This window comes from Nipponia nippon, unplaced genomic scaffold (genome assembly GCF_047370975.1).
Source record: "Nipponia nippon isolate SJK-2023a ecotype South Korea unplaced genomic scaffold, ASM4737097v1 scaffold_4, whole genome shotgun sequence".
NCBI lineage: Eukaryota > Metazoa > Chordata > Aves > Pelecaniformes > Threskiornithidae > Nipponia > Nipponia nippon.
This window is the reverse complement of record NW_028262358.1, coordinates 45,769,931-45,789,023: the sequence shown is the minus strand read 5'-3', so window position 1 is coordinate 45,789,023 and position 19,093 is coordinate 45,769,931. Positions and strand designations below refer to the sequence as shown.

The 19,093-nt window shown below is 35.7% G+C and overlaps 1 protein-coding gene across 12 annotated transcripts in view; it reads left to right on the top strand.

Moving 5' to 3' along the window:
• Nucleotides 1-19,093, top strand: part of NUP133 (nucleoporin 133) — a 40,470-nt gene that overhangs the window by 13,738 nt on the left and 7,639 nt on the right. For 5 of the 12 annotated variants that reach the window (XM_087775635.1, XM_087775631.1, XM_087775627.1 and 2 more), the window contains 16 exons: nucleotides 568-723; nucleotides 816-886; nucleotides 2,024-2,171; nucleotides 3,057-3,204; nucleotides 3,864-4,021; nucleotides 5,173-5,264; nucleotides 7,637-7,800; nucleotides 9,440-9,534; nucleotides 9,660-9,884; nucleotides 10,855-10,977; nucleotides 11,433-11,532; nucleotides 12,576-12,818; nucleotides 14,086-14,219; nucleotides 15,612-15,770; nucleotides 17,177-17,312; nucleotides 17,899-18,030. In XM_087775635.1, the coding sequence (XP_087631761.1) occupies nucleotides 568-723; nucleotides 816-886; nucleotides 2,024-2,171; nucleotides 3,057-3,204; nucleotides 3,864-4,021; nucleotides 5,173-5,264; nucleotides 7,637-7,800; nucleotides 9,440-9,534; nucleotides 9,660-9,884; nucleotides 10,855-10,977; nucleotides 11,433-11,532; nucleotides 12,576-12,818; nucleotides 14,086-14,219; nucleotides 15,612-15,770; nucleotides 17,177-17,312; nucleotides 17,899-18,030 (2,284 nt within the window). Of the gene's footprint in view, nucleotides 1-567; nucleotides 724-815; nucleotides 887-2,023; nucleotides 2,172-3,056; nucleotides 3,205-3,863; nucleotides 4,022-5,172; nucleotides 5,265-7,636; nucleotides 7,801-9,439; nucleotides 9,535-9,659; nucleotides 9,885-10,854; nucleotides 10,978-11,432; nucleotides 11,533-12,575; nucleotides 12,819-14,085; nucleotides 14,220-15,611; nucleotides 15,771-17,176; nucleotides 17,313-17,863; nucleotides 18,031-18,364; nucleotides 19,092-19,093 lie in introns of those variants that run through there. The other 7 variants (XM_087775634.1, XM_087775632.1, XM_087775637.1 and 4 more) reach the window with 6 other exon arrangements.

Sequence of the window (19,093 nt, the reverse complement as noted above, 5' to 3'; positions counted from 1 at the left end):
AGAAAAAAGAAAAGACTGTAAGGATGAATGATGACCAAAGAAAGAGACAAGACTGAACTAGTTTATGTTACTTATATTTATTTGAAATTTGAAAGAAAGACAGAAACCAACTAATGGTACGCTTTGTAAAGGAGAATGCTGACTTGCTCTTTAGATCTGAATAAAAGGAGACTTTAAAGTAGTAATACTTCCTGGGGAGTATGCAATGATTCGAAGTCTTGCCTCTTTCTAGCAATAGCATCATTACTACTTGAACAAACTAACGGTAACCTGTAACTTTACTTTTCTGATTTGGGGTTGCCAAGTGTTGGTGATTGGGTTCAGCTTTGTCAATGAACTCCACAGAAGTTGGAAGAAAGTATGAGAAACATACTTACTATAGATGTTCTTAAATCTATAAAATAAGACTTCTCTTGGAAATTATCATAATACTCTCATCTCGTAATGTGACTTTTGTAGGTTGCCCAAGGAAGTGATTTTTTTGTGGTCTGAGAGCGGTGTAGATTGTTCTATCCAAATATTAAGGCTGTGCTTTAACCTTTCTAGCTTTTTCTTTTTTAAATGCAGATTTCTAGTGTTCTTTGGGATGAAGAGAGATCAAGCTTTTATATGCTAACAAGTTCAACTCTAAACAAGTGGGAGATTGATGATTCATCAGAACGTTATATTCTCAGCTGGGATATCAACAGGATCCTGAAAGAACATATTACAGATGCAATCTGGGTAAGAGCCAGCTGACCTGGAAAGGGTTTGTGTGTTTGTTTGTTTAATAGCCTATTTAAATATAGTTATAAGTCAGATGTGTTGTTTTTTAGGGTTCTGAAAGTAACTATGAAGATATTAAAGGAGGAGTAAATATACAATACATGGATTTGCAACAGAATCGGTAAGAAAGTACACTTGCATCTGGTAAGACTTACATTAATGAGATAAATGCATTCTGTTTTCTTGCAAGAACGTTATGTAAGTAATGGCAATTAAATTTTACTTGAGTGCCACCGTTGATAAAATAAGCATATCATATTAGATAACTACATTATCCTATACCTTATGCTGTCATTATCTTTTTAGCGTTACAAATTTGTTACCTAAGAATAATTCCTTTCACTTTTTTTAGTGTCGTTTTATCAGGTTTGGGTATTGTTCTGGTTTAACCCCAGTCAGCAACCAAGCACCACACAGCTGCTTGCTCACCCTCCTGCCCCCAGTGGAGTGGGGGAGAGAATTGGGGAAAAAAGTAAAACCTGTGGGTTGAGATAAAGACAGTTTAATAGGACAGCAGAGGAAGAGAAAATAATAACGCTAATGATACAAGAATATACAAAACAAGTGATGCACAATGCAATTGCTCACCACCTGCTGACCGATGCCCAGCCCGTCCCTGAGCAGCATTGCTTCCCCCTGGCCAACTCCCCCCAGTTTATATACCGAGCATGACGCCATACGGTATGGAACAGCCCTTTGGCCAGTCTGGGTCAGCTGTCCCGGCTGTGCCCCCTCCCGGCTTCTTGTGCACCTCCTCGCTGGCAGAGCATGGGAAGCTGAAAAGTCCTTGACTTAGCGTGAGCTCTACTTAGCAACAACTAACACATCAGTGTGCTATCAACATTATTCTTATCCTAAATCCAAAACACAGCACTATACCAGCTACTAGGAAGAGAAGTAACTCTATCCCAGCTGAAACCAGGACAGGTATTTTTTTTGTCTTGATATTACAAAGACAGCAAGTAAGCAATTGTAACTTGTTCCAGCAAATGCAGAGAATTCAGTATCTCTTGTATTTAATTTAATTACATAAAATCACAACTGCCTTGGTTCAGTTTTGTACTGCAATATGAACGCTGTTAATAAAACAGCTTGAAAGAACAAATAGTATAGTCTTTCTTTCTAAAAAAAATACAATATTGGAAAATATTTATTTGTGTTTGTACTTAAATATTTTTTTTTTTGTGACGGGTAGAGTTTGAGCAGGTAAAATATGTAATAATCATCTCTCAACGGTGTGATATCTGTTGTTGAATAGTGATGGACTGGTGATACTTGCTGCAGCGTGGCATCCTGGAGATCGTCCATGTCTTGTCTATTACACTCTGATAACAGTAGAAGACAAAGGCTACCAGATGTCTGATGACGTTGTTGTGGAGGTCACACAGTATAATCCATCTTTTCAGGTATGCAAATGAAGGCTCTGAAACCGAGTTAAGAAGGTACAGTGTTTCAGAATATTCCTGTACATAAATCAGCTATCGGATTTTTGTCTAAAGGAAAATCAAGTTCTCTGTCTTAAGGTTGTTCTTAGAAGTATACCTTCCTAGTATTCTGAGGAAAATATGTACTAGCATCTTCTAATGTTTAATAGTAACTGTATGTAAAGTTTATGCTTTACATTTTAAAGTATAAGATAAAGAAGCCTCAAAAATAGAAGTCTAAACATCTGATTGTTCCTGATTTATTTTAATTTTTGTCCTGTCTGTGGAAGTTTCTACAGAGTAATTTTATGGTATACTCATGCAATCCATTTAGAACAGATCTCTGATTCTGTTGAGACTCTTGTAGCAGGACAAGGAATTAAGAGACCTGTATTTTGGTCCTTGCTAGACAACTGGCTTGCTGGGAGGGGAGGACATGTTGGTTGTCCTTAGTGTACCTTGTTTGTGCTATCTCTTCTGGAAGCATAAACTTGGGAATTAACTTTTTTTGGTAAACTTCTACCACTCTTCCCCCTCTCTCCCTTGCCTGTAAGGGCATCTTAAAATTGAATCTTAAAATGGAAGGAGAGTGTGAAAACGGTAGAATAATTTATCTGTTTACTTGTGTCTCCGTGTGAAATTAGCAAGAATTTAATATACGTGGAAGAAAAAAAAAAACAGGATCTTAAGTTTTAGGGCAAATTAAAAGTGGGTTTGTTTGGTTTTTAAGGTTATAAGTTATATCCATATCTTCTTGTTAAAAATGAAAAAAAAAATTTGGGCAACTCAGATCAGCTTTTAAAATGTTAGATGTTTGTTTAAGGTTTTGATTATGTATGTGATATTGTTCATATGTAACCCTTTCAGTCTGAAGAGGAAGTGTTGTGCTGTCTGGTAGTGCCAGATTACTTCAGCCATGCTGCTTACCTCTATAAGGAAGATGAAGTGTTTGCTTGTTCCACTGGAACTGGAAGAATTTCTTTACCACAGGAGAAAATCATATTTGGCATACAAGGTAACGTGCAGGGAAAAAACAATAATCACATCTCATTGATACTTTCTAATTGAATGTTTTTACAGTATTTAGACTTCTCAGAGAGCAGAATCATATTTACACTCCTTTTTCTCATTATTAAATCTTTCAAGTTGCGAGTTTCTCATGAGTGTATGGAGAAAGCGCTGACGTGACATCCAGTATTGTTATTGCTTGCTCTGCAGTGTTTCAGATGAAAATGAAGTAGATCCCCACTCTTGGTCTATGAAAGGGTGGTGGTTTTGTTTCTGGGATTTTTTGGCCCATTTTTTTTTTCTTGAAGTTAACTGTCAGCCTAAAATTCATACTAGGTGTCTGTGTCAGATATCTCTAAGTATGTCATCCTTGACCTTCAGAGGTGTTTTCAAGTAGGATGTGCACATCGGTCCTTAGGTAGAATTTGAACCACCTGAATCTTGATTTTTTTTTTCTTTGATTTTTTTTTTTTTAAAAACTTGCAGTATCTGGAAATCTGCATCTTGAGTAGCAAATAGTATCCACAACTTCTGTTTGTCATGTGCAGTTGTCAATTACTGTTAGTTGGTTCATAACAAAATTTAATAATTGTCTATGAAACTGTTACATTTTGTTCTTAAAGTGGCATTTATGTGCTTTTTTTTTTTCCTCTCCCCTCATCTTAGGAGATTGCATTTTAGGAGCAGGTTCCTGTACTAGCCTCCCCATCTTCTTTACCAAAAAAAGTGGACTTATCACCATTTTGTCCAGGGAAAACATTTCTGTGCTTCCTGAAGACCTTGAAGATTCCCTTTCCTCTTCTGTTGCTGGGCCAAGAAGTGAGGTAATGGTTGTTTGCTTGGCTGGTTGAAAACTGAGGGTAAAAATAAAATGTTTTTCTGGCAGTTTTGAATTTTCACTGTGGAAATCCTAGCTTGCTTAAGTTTTAAAGGTTTTTTTAAATAGAGACTCAAACACTTGTAATGAAGGCAGTTTTCAAAACCCAAGAAATTTTACAACATCTGCCAATTTGGGTAATGTTTTTTGTTTTCCTTTTTTTTGAAGTCAAGATTTCTATGAATTTTTTGTTTTTTTCCACATAGATGTATTACTATATATCACTAGGCCTGATATAACACTACTGCAGAGACTCATACTTTGTTCTCACTTTTTGATCAGGATGGTTTCTTCAGTCTTTTGTGTCTGTTCCTTTATGCATATAAGAGACACTTTTTTCTTATCGTGCTGTGAAAAGCTTGGAGGCTAAGCTGAGAAGAGCTATATAGTGGCTGAATATTGTTTCTGCTCTGTTATATATTTTTGTTAATATAGTCTTATAAAAATGTTAATGTATTTTTATTGATGTTTTGTGCAATGTGCATTTATTAAGCTCATATTTACATCAAACATGTTTTGTTTAAAATGCATGTACCCTGGAGATGTCCCTGGAGTGGGAGGGAAGAATAGAAAAGTTGTTACAATACAAATTAGAGAATGGGGTAATAGTGAGTTTCAGTCCTAATTAAATCACCTTTTAAATCAGTCATTATTAACTAGTATTTTAGTGGAAGACCTTTGTGGTGATTGCTCAGATGGAACTATATTTTTCTTATTGAACTAATCTCTAGTTAGATTTGTCTACACTTATATTGTTTTTGTGGGTGATAGTACTGATGAATACCTTTTAAATTCTGTCAAAAGCTCTGGTTTTGAATGTTAAAATATTTTAAATTACCATAAAAATCTTGACTGGTGAAACAAGATGGCATAAGTTCCTTCGCAGTTTGTGTGAATTTTATTAAAAGGCTTGAGGTCAAACCACTGTGACTTTGATTGTAATGTATCTTATGGGCTTATGTTTGGCTTAATAAACAACTGCTTCCAGGTGGCATTTTTATTTTAAATCTATGTTGTTGCTACTTATGAAATGAAAACAGTTTTTCTAATGAAGATTGATCTTTGTCTTTCAGCTAAGTTTTTACTTTGCATTTTCAGAGTCCTGCGTTTGATGCAACCAGTAGGCTAGAAATTACATCTCAAGAAGATAAGACTAAATTACTGAAAGCTGCTTTTCTGCAGTACTGCAGGTATAAATTGCACTTGATTTTTGAGGCTTTGCTATTCTTGGAGGCACTCTGAGTAAGATATTGTCTTGGTAAAGATACTCTTGTGCTGTTTTAATTAAAGCTATTTTAATGATACATACACATCTTTACTAGGAAAGTGTTAGACACATCTTGAGCTAGTGAAGAAGCAATATGTGCTAGAAAGGAGCAGACTGCTACAATCTCAATGTCTTTTTGCTTACTCTGCATAAATTCTGTGATGTTACATTACTGCCAGTGAAACAACTTTAAACTTTGTTATTTTAACTTCTTTATTTTAGTAAGTGGTATTTTGTTGTTAAAAAATGTTCTTTCATTTTCTCCTCATTTTTATTTACATAGCTGATTTCAGTTATACTTTAGAATATGTTTAATTACTATTTACGTGGCTATGAAGAATAACTAGCATGGCAGGTTCGGTGGCAAGATGATTTTTTTTTTTCAGATTGACTGATATGGGGGGAGTGGGAGTGGAAGGAAATACACTGTTCGTCAAACTATCCTGATTGAAGCAACCTGACAGTTGGGAGGCATGCAATGCCTCTGAAAGGTTTGATGTTGAGATGAGCGATGTAAACAAAGAAGGAGGAGGAGACATAGGAAGATAAACAGAGCTGTACACTTAGATTAATAATATTCAGAGGGGATTGTTTTCAATATATATTTAATTAAAAAAAAAAAACAAACAAAAACAAACAAACAAAAAACCAAAAAAACAACCCACAAAGCCTCTTAGGACTAATCTTCTTAAAGAGTCTTAAAACTTGGAAAGAACAGATTTAAGATAACAGGAAGTAGGAGTGCTTTTGACAGAGAGCTGCATGTGAGGTAGAAGATTATGAAGGGGATCAGGCTCATGTAATAAAGGGTATCAAGACAAGATCTGTAAACATGCACAGAATTTAGAAAAATCTATATGTATTCACAAGTGGACATGTCAGTAAACGGAACTGCTGCTGAAGATGGCTGTAGTCCTGAGGTGAGTGGAGTAGCTAAGGTGTGAGAGCACAGATAACAAATACAAAAGTTGGTATCACTGAGGATGTGAACAAGGGGGTTGGAAACAGAGTCAGAAGAAGGTAGGATGTAGTAAGGAAAACAATGTGAAACAGTATGAAAGTTTATTAATGTTATTTTGATTAAAATTTGGGTTATATTTATGAAACTAGAAGAAATTAATAATTTGATCTGTATAGTATTGATTCAGATTTTTTTCCAGAAAAATAGTATGGTAAAATGAATGGAGAAACCTTCCACAGAACAGATATAGCAATGGCCTGTCCACATGGCCAAGCAGTTGATGCAGAGCAAATAACGGAAGGTTGTTTAACAGAAGATTCAGTATATTCCACTTTTTAAAAGTACAGTTTGCTTTAGTAAACTTTTGTCCAATTTCTGGATGCACTGCTGGTTTTTATTGCAAGATATCTTGGTCATATAAACATTCAAACTGAAAGTCTCATGAAAAATATAAATATTTCCAAAATCAGATAATATATTGGAATCACAGTATCCCTTCTCAGTCAGAATACTATAAGTTTTAGTCACAAAATCGAATCAGTGCTTTTTGTAAATATTGCATACTTCTTACGTAGAGGTCTTCAGTACAACTTCATATGTTGGAGGTTTAAGTATCTGGATGCTTCTTACTCTTTTACTTATTGACCCAAATAGAATAGGATTCTCTGAAATTATAGGAAATACGACTGAAGTGTTATATTTGCTGAAGCATTTTCCTGAAAGCTTTTACTCTATTGCCATTTGTGGGAGTGATTACATGTACTCTTGAGAGGATTTTAAAGCAAGCAATAGAAATTTGCTGACTTAGCTACCAGAGGCATCCAGACGTAGCTCTGTATGATGAATCTTCTCTCTTAAATAGTAATAATAATATTCTCTATAACAATAATAATAATAATACCACCACCACCACCTGGACTTGTGCAAAGCATTTGACACTATCCTGGTCTAGTGGAAGGTGTCCCTGCCCCTGGCAGGGGGGTTGGAACCAGATGATCTTGAAGGTCCCTTCCAACCCAAACAATTCTATGATTCTATTATAATAGGGATAATAAAATAAAAAGTGACTTGAAATACTTCCTGGCTTGTGCTTTTTTGTTTTATAGATTGTGCAGCCTACTTGCCTTAAAAGAATTGGAATACCTTTTATCCATAGAATCAGAATACCTTTTATCCATAATTCATTTAAAGATAGCCCAAACAATGCTTGATGTTTATAATCTAAAGCAATTTACAAAAAGCATATCAGAAAATCCTACTAATTGAGTGGTTCTTCTTCCTATAATCCTTTCTATTGTTTTTATTTCACATACTTTGTATTTCTTTTATTTCAGGAAAGATATAGTCAACGCACAAAGCATGGTAGTTGAGCTCTTTCCAAGTAATGCAGATCTGGAGTCTGATGCGGAACTGGATAGGGCAGTGACTCAGATCAGTGTAGACTTAATGGATGATTACCCTGCCTCTGATCCAAGATGGGCTGAATCTGTACCTGAAGGTAAACATAATGGTCTGGGGTTTTTTGGTTGGGGTTTTTGGTGTTGGTTGTTGGGTTGGTTTGGTTTTTGGTTTTGGGCTTTTTTTTTTTTTTGTGAAAAACTGTCTACAGTACTCTAGATAAAATTATAATTTAAGCTTTGCAAAAAAGGCACAGGTGTCCCTTGCCCTCTTCCACCACTGTTTCCAGAAAGGCTAAAAGATGCATCCTATGAAACTGCCAGATAAACTTGCAGTCTGCTGTGGTTAGTTCTTGACTTCATATAGTAAAGACAAACAGCAAAGAAACATTTCTGAGAAGGATGCTTTATGCAAGGAACAGGTGGTGTCACTTTAGTGTTTCCATGATTCCTTGGATAGATCTATTTTCCACAAATAGATATGTTGAGAGAAAGAGTTTATTTGCTCATGCTTAGCCTTTTGTCAGTGTGGCTGCACAGCTTCTGGTGGGCTTGGATCCTGGGTAGAGTGAGCTCGTATTCCTCTGGGGCATTGGTATTTATGTCTGCCTAAAAGAGACTAGAGAAATTTATTTTGGAGTATGTGTTGTACATAAAGGATTAAAGCAGACACGTTTTCAGCAAGGAACTTCTTTGTTCATGCTTCCCTGTCTTTTATGAACAGTGTTAATTTGAAACTGTCCCCGGGACCTCTAGGCAGCAGTTGCCAGTTACTGAGCAGAGACTTAGTTTGAAAGTTCATGTAGTAAATAGTTACAGATGGATGATGCTTCCTGCTGTTGTTTCTGTGTGGCAGCCAGTTAAAAATTGTCAGGCGTCAGATCCTTAGTATTTTCTGAATCAACTTTGGTTTTAATTCAGTGGCTTATCTGCATTTATTCCTGGCTAAAGCAAGAAGCGAAAATTGATAGCTTCTTGGAAATAGTCTTGCTAATTTTGCTCATAGTGATAGTTCTTCTGAGTTTTTGTATCTTGCTAGTCTTTTGGCTTAAAGCAGGCTCAGAATATACAAAAATTCTCAAATAGGAAAATAATTTGGGCTCTGGAGAACTCTGCTGAGGTGATATACTTGTGAGGATACTTATGAGGCAGCTTCCATCATCCTTACTGACTCCTTTAAGAACCTGATTGTCCAAACAGAAATGTTAGCTGGCTTTTCAGATGCAAGCTTATTTGAGGAAGAAGAAAAGTAAGTAGAGCAGTGCTGGGCAACCACTTATGCTGTGCAGTGGAATTGTGCAGGCAACGCAGAATCAATCAGGTCTGAATGCCTGTTAACACTTTATTTGGTAGTAGCTGTGGTCTAGGGCGTAATAAATTTAGCAATAGCTAGACCACAACTAAGTTAAAAATTTGCATCTAAATCTTACTAAAACTTGAATAAGCTGGTGAGCTGCTATTTTAGCAGCATAATGAATCGAGGGCTTCAGAATAGTTGTACTGATCTAAAGATACTTGATTTCTACTAAAGGCTTTACTTCAGCTATGATAGAGTTCAAAAAACACATTAAAAATAGAATGGTAAGCAATATATGAAGTGTGTGTGTATGTTTAAAAAAGTACCAGTGCGGTAATACTATAGAAATTTATAGAAATGTGTTTACCTCAGAGGCAAAAAAAAATAGTTATCAAAGACATGAAGATATCAAGTGCTCTGATCTAAGATTCTTCTCTTTTTAGAAGCAGCTGGTTTCAGCAACACATCTCTCATTCTTCTTCATCAGCTAGAGGATAAGACAAAAGCACATTCCTTCTTCATTGAGTTTCTTCATCAGGTAAAATTCTACTGTTCTAATGGTGTCAGCACACACAATAGAGTATTATTTTGTCTTAAAGTTTTTCTTCTAGAACACTGTTTAAAGTGCATGTGGTGTGTTTTGGTTTTTTTTTTTAATAAAAGGTTGGTATATTTGAACGTCTGGGCAGTTTTCCAGTACGAGGGATGCCGATGGCAACTCGATTGTTGCTCTGCGAGCATGCAGAGAAACTAGCGGCAGCTATTGTTCTCAAGAATCACCAGTCCAGGCTGCCTGATCTAGTGAATGCTGCTATACTGATCGCATTAAACAAAAGGGAGTGTGACATTCCACCAAGTCTTACCCCTGCAGATGTGTTCTTCCGAGAGGTAAGAAACCTGTTACTTCTGAATCATTGTATAGTATCGCATGTAGTAAAAGTTGCAGTGCTTTAATGTATACTTTGACACTTTTCCCTTTAAAAAGCAATTCAACTTTACACAATTTCCCTTTAAATAGGGATGGTGAGGTAGTATTTTCCTCACTTTAGCGTACATGCTTTTTTATGTCTGGAGCTGAAACATGACGTGTTTCATGTAGCAGAAGTTGTTATGATTTCCAACTAATCTACATGGATGCACAGTGAAGACGACAAGTGAAATTCTCTGGCACATCAGAAAACATATGCTAAATTATCATTTTTACGGGGTGAACTGGAGAGTATGAAGCTTTCCAGATAGGAGAGCTGCTTTGATGAGCTGTCCTGGATGGAATTGTAACGCTTCAGTCTCTCATAATTTTTTGTCCTCTCTAACATTAGTAAATCTAAGCTAGTTCTCAGTTTATGCCGCATTCCAGTCAAGTGCCCGGTCTTTCTTTCTTCCTTCCTTCTCGAGAAGAACTATACACAAAATGCTTACTCTTAGGAAGTTTTTTCCTGTAGGGGACAGTAGTTGCTAATGGAGAAAAATAAATATAAAAGAAAATAGAAATAGTAAGTATGTTATCCAGTATACTTTATCTAACAAAGGTTCTACTGCCAAATGTTTCAGAGGAATACAGAGGAATATGCCTAATGAAAGTTTATGGAGTTGCCTTCGAAAAAGAGGATATTTTTATTTTTCTTCCAGGTTTAAGTCCAGAAATAAGGCAATTCTTGTATTCTAAGTATTGTATGAAATATAAGCTGATGATTTCATTATCCATTTGAGTAGTTGATACCTTTTAATATTTTTGGCTATTGATGTGGTTTCTACCAATATTTGTGTATTTTTCGATACAGCTCATAACTTGGCTTTCAGGTGTCAGCTGGTAATGGATATGTTTGTGCTCAGTGCAATTTTTCTTTCTATCTTTAAGGTGTCCCAGATAGATTCCATCTTTGAATGCTTACTGGAAGAAGAGGAACAAATCTTGAAAGATATGCCTATTGAATCAATTGAGTGGGCCCAGATAGTTGTCAATGTGAACAACATCATTAAGGTATAGAACTGCATTAAGTAAAATGTTCGTGGGAGGGGAAGGTATATATTGAAGAGCACTCAACAAGTTGAGCACAGTACGTCTGAGTTACTGATATGAGAACAAAAGTGAATGCAGTTTTCACGTGTCCAAATACATTAGGAAGGAAAAGATGGTCTCATGCAGAATTAGGGACATTCCTTTTCCTCCTGAGCCACTGCTAAAGGGAATTTGAGAAGCTGCAGCATTGTTGGAAGTTGTGAAAGCATGAGTATGTAGCAAAGAGTGAAGAGCTTATGCTTGAGCACTGAGGTGTCTTGCTCAGTCAGTATGTGCTCTTCTATAAATCTGAGAAAGTGGTGTAGAAAGAAGGGGGATATTAAAAGAATACTTCAGAGTTATAAAGGATGTCATCTTTTACAGTCTGTGTATATGCAGGTAGACTTTAAAGTACTTACGTCCTTGCCTTTAAATAGGACATGCTACAAGCTGCCTGCCAGTATCGTCAATCTAGAGCCTCTTTATATAAAACAGGAGAGCTTCCGGAAAGAGAACCTGAATATATTCCATGGACAGGTGAGAAATTATTATTACTAGTTTATTAATTGTCTGTCCTAAATAAAAATACTTTTCATGAGTTTCAGAACACAAGAATTTCAATCTGAATGTTAAACTTACTGTTGAAAGCTGCTATAAGGTTGTCAGTAAGAACAGGAGAAGCTAAAGGTTTCATTTGGTGAATGAAATGGAATGAATCAACGAACACTTATTTTGCCCAGTATTGGTGATAATTCTTTAAAACTTGCATTGCAAATTTGACTACAAAAATGAAGTTTGAGAGACAAAGTTAACTTGCTGATTGTTTTGGGTTTTTTGTTTGTTGGTTGGTTGTTTTGTTTTGTTTTTTCTTTTTTTAGCATGCACTGGTTCTGGTTGGCAGACCTATGGGATACATAATGTTAAAATGAATCATAAAATGTGATTTATAACTGTTTTAAAAGGACTGATGATTCTCCACTTCCTTAAGTGTTTTGTTTTGATGGTTTAATAACATGAAAAACTATCAGAACAGATGTTTGCAGAAGCAAGCACTTTCCAGTTGGTGCTTAAGCTTCCCTGTGGCCTCTACACACTTGTTTAGTGCTCCCAAGATAAAAATCTTTTGGAAAGCAGGACCCATGCAAGCTATTTTGGTGTGTTATGTCTTGATGTATTTAAATGGGGTTACTAGAAGTTGCCTTTTCCTTGTGTGTATTCTCCTCTGCTTACAGCTCGTGCGAGTGATTCTTTTCTTCTGAAAAATAGCTGGTATTGATAGTTGATAGTGTAGATCTGTGTAGTTCAGGGAGTCGTTATGTTTCTGTTCTTTTTTTGTCTACTACATTTTGACCAAATTTAATAATTAAAGGTAGATGGGAGTATGTGTGTGGGTGGTTGTGTTTTGGTTTTTGGTTTTTTTTTTTACAGTATTGCTTTGATTTTTAAAATTAAAATGTTTATTAGCTTTTTGCTTTCTGTTTTTTTTTAATTATACATAGTAACGCTTTTGTTATACTTCAGCATAGATTCCTGTGATGACAGAATTATTGTTTTAATGTTCACTGTGGTGTTTTCCCAAGCATCTAGTGGCCTTCGTACAGCAATAATACGTCAGCATGGAATCATTCTGAAGATGGTGTATCCCCAGGTGGACAGTAACCTCCGTAGCGTTGTGGCTGAACAGTTGGTGGCACTGCTGGATTGCTTTCTAGATGGCTATGTTTCTCAGCTGAAATCTGTGGACCGCCCTGCTGATCAAGAGAGATACAGCAATGTGGAAATGGAATATGTGCAGAAAAGATCAGAACTCTTGTCTCCTCTCCGTAAGTACTGTCTGTTTTCCTTAATGCAAGGATTAAGTGTTCCATTCGATGAGAAAATAATGCAAATTTGATGGAGTAGATGGCGTCTGTGTGTGAATTCTAGTTGTTCTACATGTTTGCCTTCAGAGTATAAATGACTGTTTTTATGATTGAATGGGATATTTACAAAATAACAACAGATTACAGAATTGCATCCAAGACTGCACCCATGCCCATACTTCTAATAAGACACATTGCTGCTTGAATTTTTTTCTTTGCTAACTTGTTATATTTTTCTGATAGGAAATTATCTTGTGCCAGCTGGCTGAAAATAGCCTATAAATGGATTTCTAAAGGTTTATGTTGTTGCTAGTTAACATAAATTTATATGCCTGAAAGTTTGTTTAGTGTTTATCAAGAAAAAGTTACTTTTCAAATCTTGATTATTTAATAATCAAACCTGCTGTTTAACATGTCAGATGTGGTCAAGTCTTTAATGAGTAATTGAAAGCAAAGACCCCTTGTTAAGTGGAAATAACTCTGAGCAAATACGTTTTAGTAAGCTTATAAGGTTTAATTTTTTTAGGCTAAAAATGAACGCTATAAATAGAACAGTCTAATAATCACTGCCTTTTAACATTCTTAAACCTTAAGAAAAGTCTCTTAAACTATCATTGCCAGTTTTACTGACATTCATGGGCTCTGTTAGCTTGTAAATACATTTTATATCATTATGTTCAATCTAAAGTTAATATTTCCTTACAAACAGACTTGCATGTTCTGCTAACTCTTAGGTATTTGATTAAACCAAAATGAAAGATTTTAAATAATAGGATTTGTATTCAAAATATGTTATCTTTACTTGTTTTATTTGTTATCAAAAGCCTTTGCCTGCTGCTTTGTCACTTTGCATAATTAAGTGGATATTAATACAGATATTAAGTCATGGGTTTGTTGTTTGGTTTTTTTTCCTTCCCCCAAAGCACAAATAGCAGATGCTGCTAATTTTCAGAGAAAATGGAATGTATACTGGTGATTTAGTATTCTAAACTTCTCTTCTTCCCTCTTGTGTTGGGGGACAGAGGTGGTGGGTATGTGAGCTTGCCTGTGCACAGGGTATGGATGCAGTAAGGTGAATGTTTCTTTGGGAATGTGTAAGTATCTCTGTGATGTAAACACTTGAAACTTATTTTCATTTTTCTGGTCTCTGCTCTCAGTCAAACATCTCCTCTCAACAGCCAGAGATGAGCTTGTCTGATATAACTTCTTTTTCTTCTTTGTTACTTAGTTTCCCTGGGACAGTATCAGATGGCAGCTGCTTTAGCAGAGAAGTACTGTGACTTTGATATCCTGGTGCAAATGTGTGAGCAGACAGACAACCAGGCCAGATTACAACGTTACATGAGTCAGTTTGCAGATCAGGTAACTCTTTTTTTTTTTTTTTTTTTTTCCTAATTCCTTTAGATAGTGTTTTATACTATGTTTGCACCTGAAATGTTGCAAAGCTATGATTTGGAAGGAGTGTCTGTTTATTCAAATGTATTTACATATACGTATGGGGGTGATGTGGAAAATTCGAGTCAAGATTCACTGTGCAGAACTCAATGGCATATTTTACCGTGAGACCGCAAAGCAAGTCAGCAGAAATACGGGTGCTAGCTGTATGGGCAGTGGCTTTTCGTGCGACCTTTTTTGTGCCTCAAACACATCTTCTCACGTCTTCTGGCATTTTGTGACTTGTTCACTGAGGTGCTGTAGTCAGCGTACTGTTGTTTTATTAAACTAATGCCATATAAAATTAAGGATAATTTCCAAAAAAGAGAAGATGAGATTGTTAAATATATAAATAGGAAAGTAGTTAAGAAGAGTAGGAAGATAGGGATGTTGCTGTGGTCTTTTTTTATTGTTCTGCCAGGTACTTCTTGGACAATTTTTCAATGTCTGTCAAAATCCACTGTAAAAACCTCTAAGTGTGCTGAAAAACTGGGAAGCTTAAGGAAAAGGCATTCTCTGTTTGTTCTTTTCAGATGGTTTTGGGTTTTTTTAAGGAAAAAAGTAATGCCTTCTGAAAAGACTTCTATCTATGAGTTCTTTAGTGAATGTAGAGCTGAATAGATCAAGTCTAATGGATAGACTATCAGGCTGGTGGCCTCTTCAAACTTTATTTTTTAAATTGTTAATGCAATTAGAATTTAGCATTATTCTAAAACTACTCTGAAAAGCCTAAGTTACATCTCAAACATAAACCCTGATTAGTTATGCCACACTGAAGTTTTTGAGGATAAAGTAGGTGTTTGTTTTTAAAAATACATTAGTTTTTAACGATGACTGAGAGAAGTAAGGTTGTAGGTTCAGTTGGAGGTAGGAGGGAACGTTTCAAAAACAGTGACAGCAGAAGCAAACTTATATATGAAAGGAAGTAGTAAGCACGGAGTTCTGAGAGGGGAAAGGAACAGGTAAAAGATGATTAGAATTGTGGGTGATGTGATACCTGTTTCCATTCTTGTGTGTTATCATGAAGAACTTCTATTTGGCACTTCCTTCGCTTCCATTGAAGGATGAACCCTGCTGTGCGTATCAGCATCTCTTGCACTGTAGCTGATGAATTCTTTAAACATTATTTCTATCAGAACTCTTTAAGTTTTTTTCATCAACAGTATGTTATTTTGTGTGTGTGTCTGTGTGTCTTGTTTTGTTAAGCAGGTTCTTATGATGTCCTTACCGATTGTCTGTTATGAAACATTTTGCCTTAGAAGACAAACAAGATATTTAAATGTAACTTTTAAAATCTACTCATATTCCTGTTATCTTCAGAATTTTTCAGATTTCCTGTTTCGCTGGTATTTAGAAAAAGGAAAGCGAGGGAAGCTGTTATCTCAGCCTATTGCTCAGCACGGACAGCTGGCCAGTTTCTTGCAAGCTCATGAGCATCTGAGCTGGTTACATGAAATCAATAGTCAGGATTTGCAAAAGGTAGGGTTTCTTAATACAACCAAACAGAAATATCATATGTTAAATGACTCAAGTACATATTCAGGTAGGCAAATTATCTAGTTCTGACTCTTCATCATCAAAAGAAGACAGCTTATCTAGGTGACTTAAGGGAGAGATGACATGGATTATTAATGGAGTACCAAAAGCTTCCCTCCAGGCACCATCTGGTATATCATATAAGCCACTGCACCCCGTAATGGAAGTTAGGGCTGCTTTTCATCCCTTGTTGGTGACTAACATTTTGTATCAAGGAATTTTTATATGGCTACGTGATCACCACTTTGGTGGAACTGGGAGTTTACAGTGAATATTAATAGCATTATCAGATCATCCAGCAAGGGAAAAACTGAAATTTATATTTCAAAACTAACTATTTAAAGCAAATGAATTTGGAGGTATCACAAAAGTAAAAAAAAAAAGTTATTTTAATCACTAATATTCATAGTATAAAAGCAATATTTTTTTTTAATAGCTAATGTGGCATTGTTTTTAAACTTGAGTCTTTGCTGCCTTGTAGGCTGCCTAGTTATTCTTTCCCTGCTTCCTGTTGGTCAGTCTTCACTTCTTTCTGCTAGATTTATGAATGTATTTCACTTTAGCAAATAAACTAATTCTAAGGAAAAATGGCTTCTTTTGGTCCATGTGCACATTTATTAAGCATGCAGAGCATGGAAACATTTATCCTACTGCAAGTTTTAGGTTGATAATACTTTATGCCCCTTAAAAACCACACAAACCCCAAAAACAAACCAACAAAAAAAAACCAAAACCCACCCTGTGAGTCTTGTAATATTCCATTTTTGTCGACTGAGGTTTTGTCTTTTATAGCAAAGCACTATGAAGAAGGGACAAAGACTCCAAAATATACAAGCAATTCAGTCTGGATAGTTTGTTTCTGAGTAGGTGCTCAGAAATTTTCTGTTCCTTTGTCTGACAGACAAATAAATTCTTGCCTAAGTGTGTGGTTACTGCAGCAGTTAAACGTATAATTCTGGTTTTCAGATTCCTGAATTAACAAGTAAATCAATCTGTATGCAAAGTTGTCCTGTCAAAGTATATTTTGCCTGGCTTTTATGGCAAAGCCTTGAGTAAGATCCCAGAGGTATAATACGTGAAGTTGCAATTTATCCTTTGATCATAAGATAGTTTTTCTTGATTAGTAATGAAAAAATGTTTTTTGGCTGTAATTGGAGTACAGATCTGTATCTCTTCCTGAAGAGTGTAACGCAGAGTTTTAATGTGCAAGTTGTACGACTTTTAAAAACAAGGGTTATAGTATTACAGACAATAAATAGCTGTGAGACTGCAGTTCAGATTAAATCCTTATCTGTTAAGCTTCTGATGTTAAATTCTAAACTGAGTTCTAACATCTTTATTAATTTCAGGCTCACAGAACGTTGCAGACTTTAGCAAATATGGAGACCCGATATTTTGCAAAGAAGAAAACACTTCTTGGCTTGAGCAAATTAGCCGCGCTGGCATCTGACTTCTCAGAAGATATACTGCAAGAGAAAATAGAAGGTAAGAAATAAAAACAGAGGAAAGTGAAGAATAGACTAATGAAGGTATTGAATTAGAATAATGTGAATTTTGCAGATAGTTAATTTATTAGGCTGAGGGCTCTGACTTAACATGGTAAGGATAAATGGACTGATGATTTTGCTCATTGCAGGAAGGATAAGGAAGAGAGCATAAGGCAGTAACCTTAGTATTCACCTTCACCTGTGAGTTAGGACTATGAGCAAGGGAAATTTGTACCTTTTCACTTTTTTGTAATAACACACAAAATATTGGCATAAATAACAAGCTGCACAGTCTTTTTGAGAAGTCATTAGACAGTTCTGAAGTAGATGAAGCTGCATTTTATATTTCAGATGCGAGGTAAAAATGATTTAATTTCTTAAGGCCTGTTTATTGAATGGCTCTCAATTTTGAATTCTTCTCAAGTCCTGAGACTCTTAGGCTGTACAAGGAAATCCTGTAACTATGTTGTGTTTTAATAATGTACCCACAAATATATACATTTGTGATCAAGAAGTGCTTTCTCAGCATCTTACTCTCTCTGTATCTAGAAAGGTTACGGTGACAGTGTTTCATTATGCTCTAGCTGAAAGGATGATAATGGGAAAAGTAAGAATACCTATTCTACTTCATTACCAAATGCAACAGTTCCACTGCTCTGCCATTCCTATCACTTTGGAAAAAATCCTTTTCCTGATACAGCAACATGTGCTGCACAGTGAGTTTGTGAAAAAGCAATTCTACACTAACAGTTAAGCTAATACTAGCCACCAGGGGAAAGCTTTGAAATGTTACTCCAGGTTACTACTCAAGCTTATTTCTATTTATCTGCGTATTTATTCATGTATGTTTTGTACAATTCTTAAAAGAAATCTTGTTGAAAAAGGCTGGGGATAATTATGATAACTTCACAAATTACTTCTAGCTTGTAATAATATATTGTCTGTCCTTTACATTATAAAGCATTGCATGAAATCTTGAAGTTGAAATTTGTTTTTCTCACCGCTGTGAGAAAAACCTATGCTAATATGAAGAATCTCATCTTTAAATAGGAAAACCGTAGAAAAATGAGGAAATCAAAGCTTTACTTCAGTAGAGTGATGGACTCTTAAAACTTGGTCTGGACTTTACTCTGCTACACGTTTCTGTATGACACGTGACATGGCTTTTAAAACTTACGCTCTTTGTGTATCAGTTTTCTACTGATAAAAAATAATTATTTCTGCTGCATTCTGCTTATCCATTTTAACAAATAAAATGCTCCTTTCTACCATGCAATGGAACTTGGCGGGGGGGAAGCAGGGTTCACGTACTGTGGCTGAAATTATTCCATTTTGATTGTTTCTGCCTAATAAGTTTATAACCCTGACGCAGATTATACTGGAAAATAAAACAATCAAAAATGGAATAATTCATGAGATGGAGCAGGTCCATGGCACATGTCTTCAGCCAAAAGGTAGCTCCTAAAAATTGCAACCAACTTACTTTCCTGCATAGTGCAACAACTTCCCTCCAATCCCATGTATTCGTTTTGTGGTTGTGAGAAAAAAGGAGTTATCAGTCTGCATTACACTGGAAGCCTGAGTGGAAAGTGAGAACTGGTTCACCAGGATGACAATATTGAAGTATTCCTGTGCTTCAGGAGCATAGATAAGTGTCCAAATAGAATGCTTCATAACAAACACTTGTGGACCTGAATAATATTGCGACTTGACAGTTGTTACTGTTCCATAGACTTTATTATTACATTTTAATAACATGAAACATTCGTTTCCTTAAAT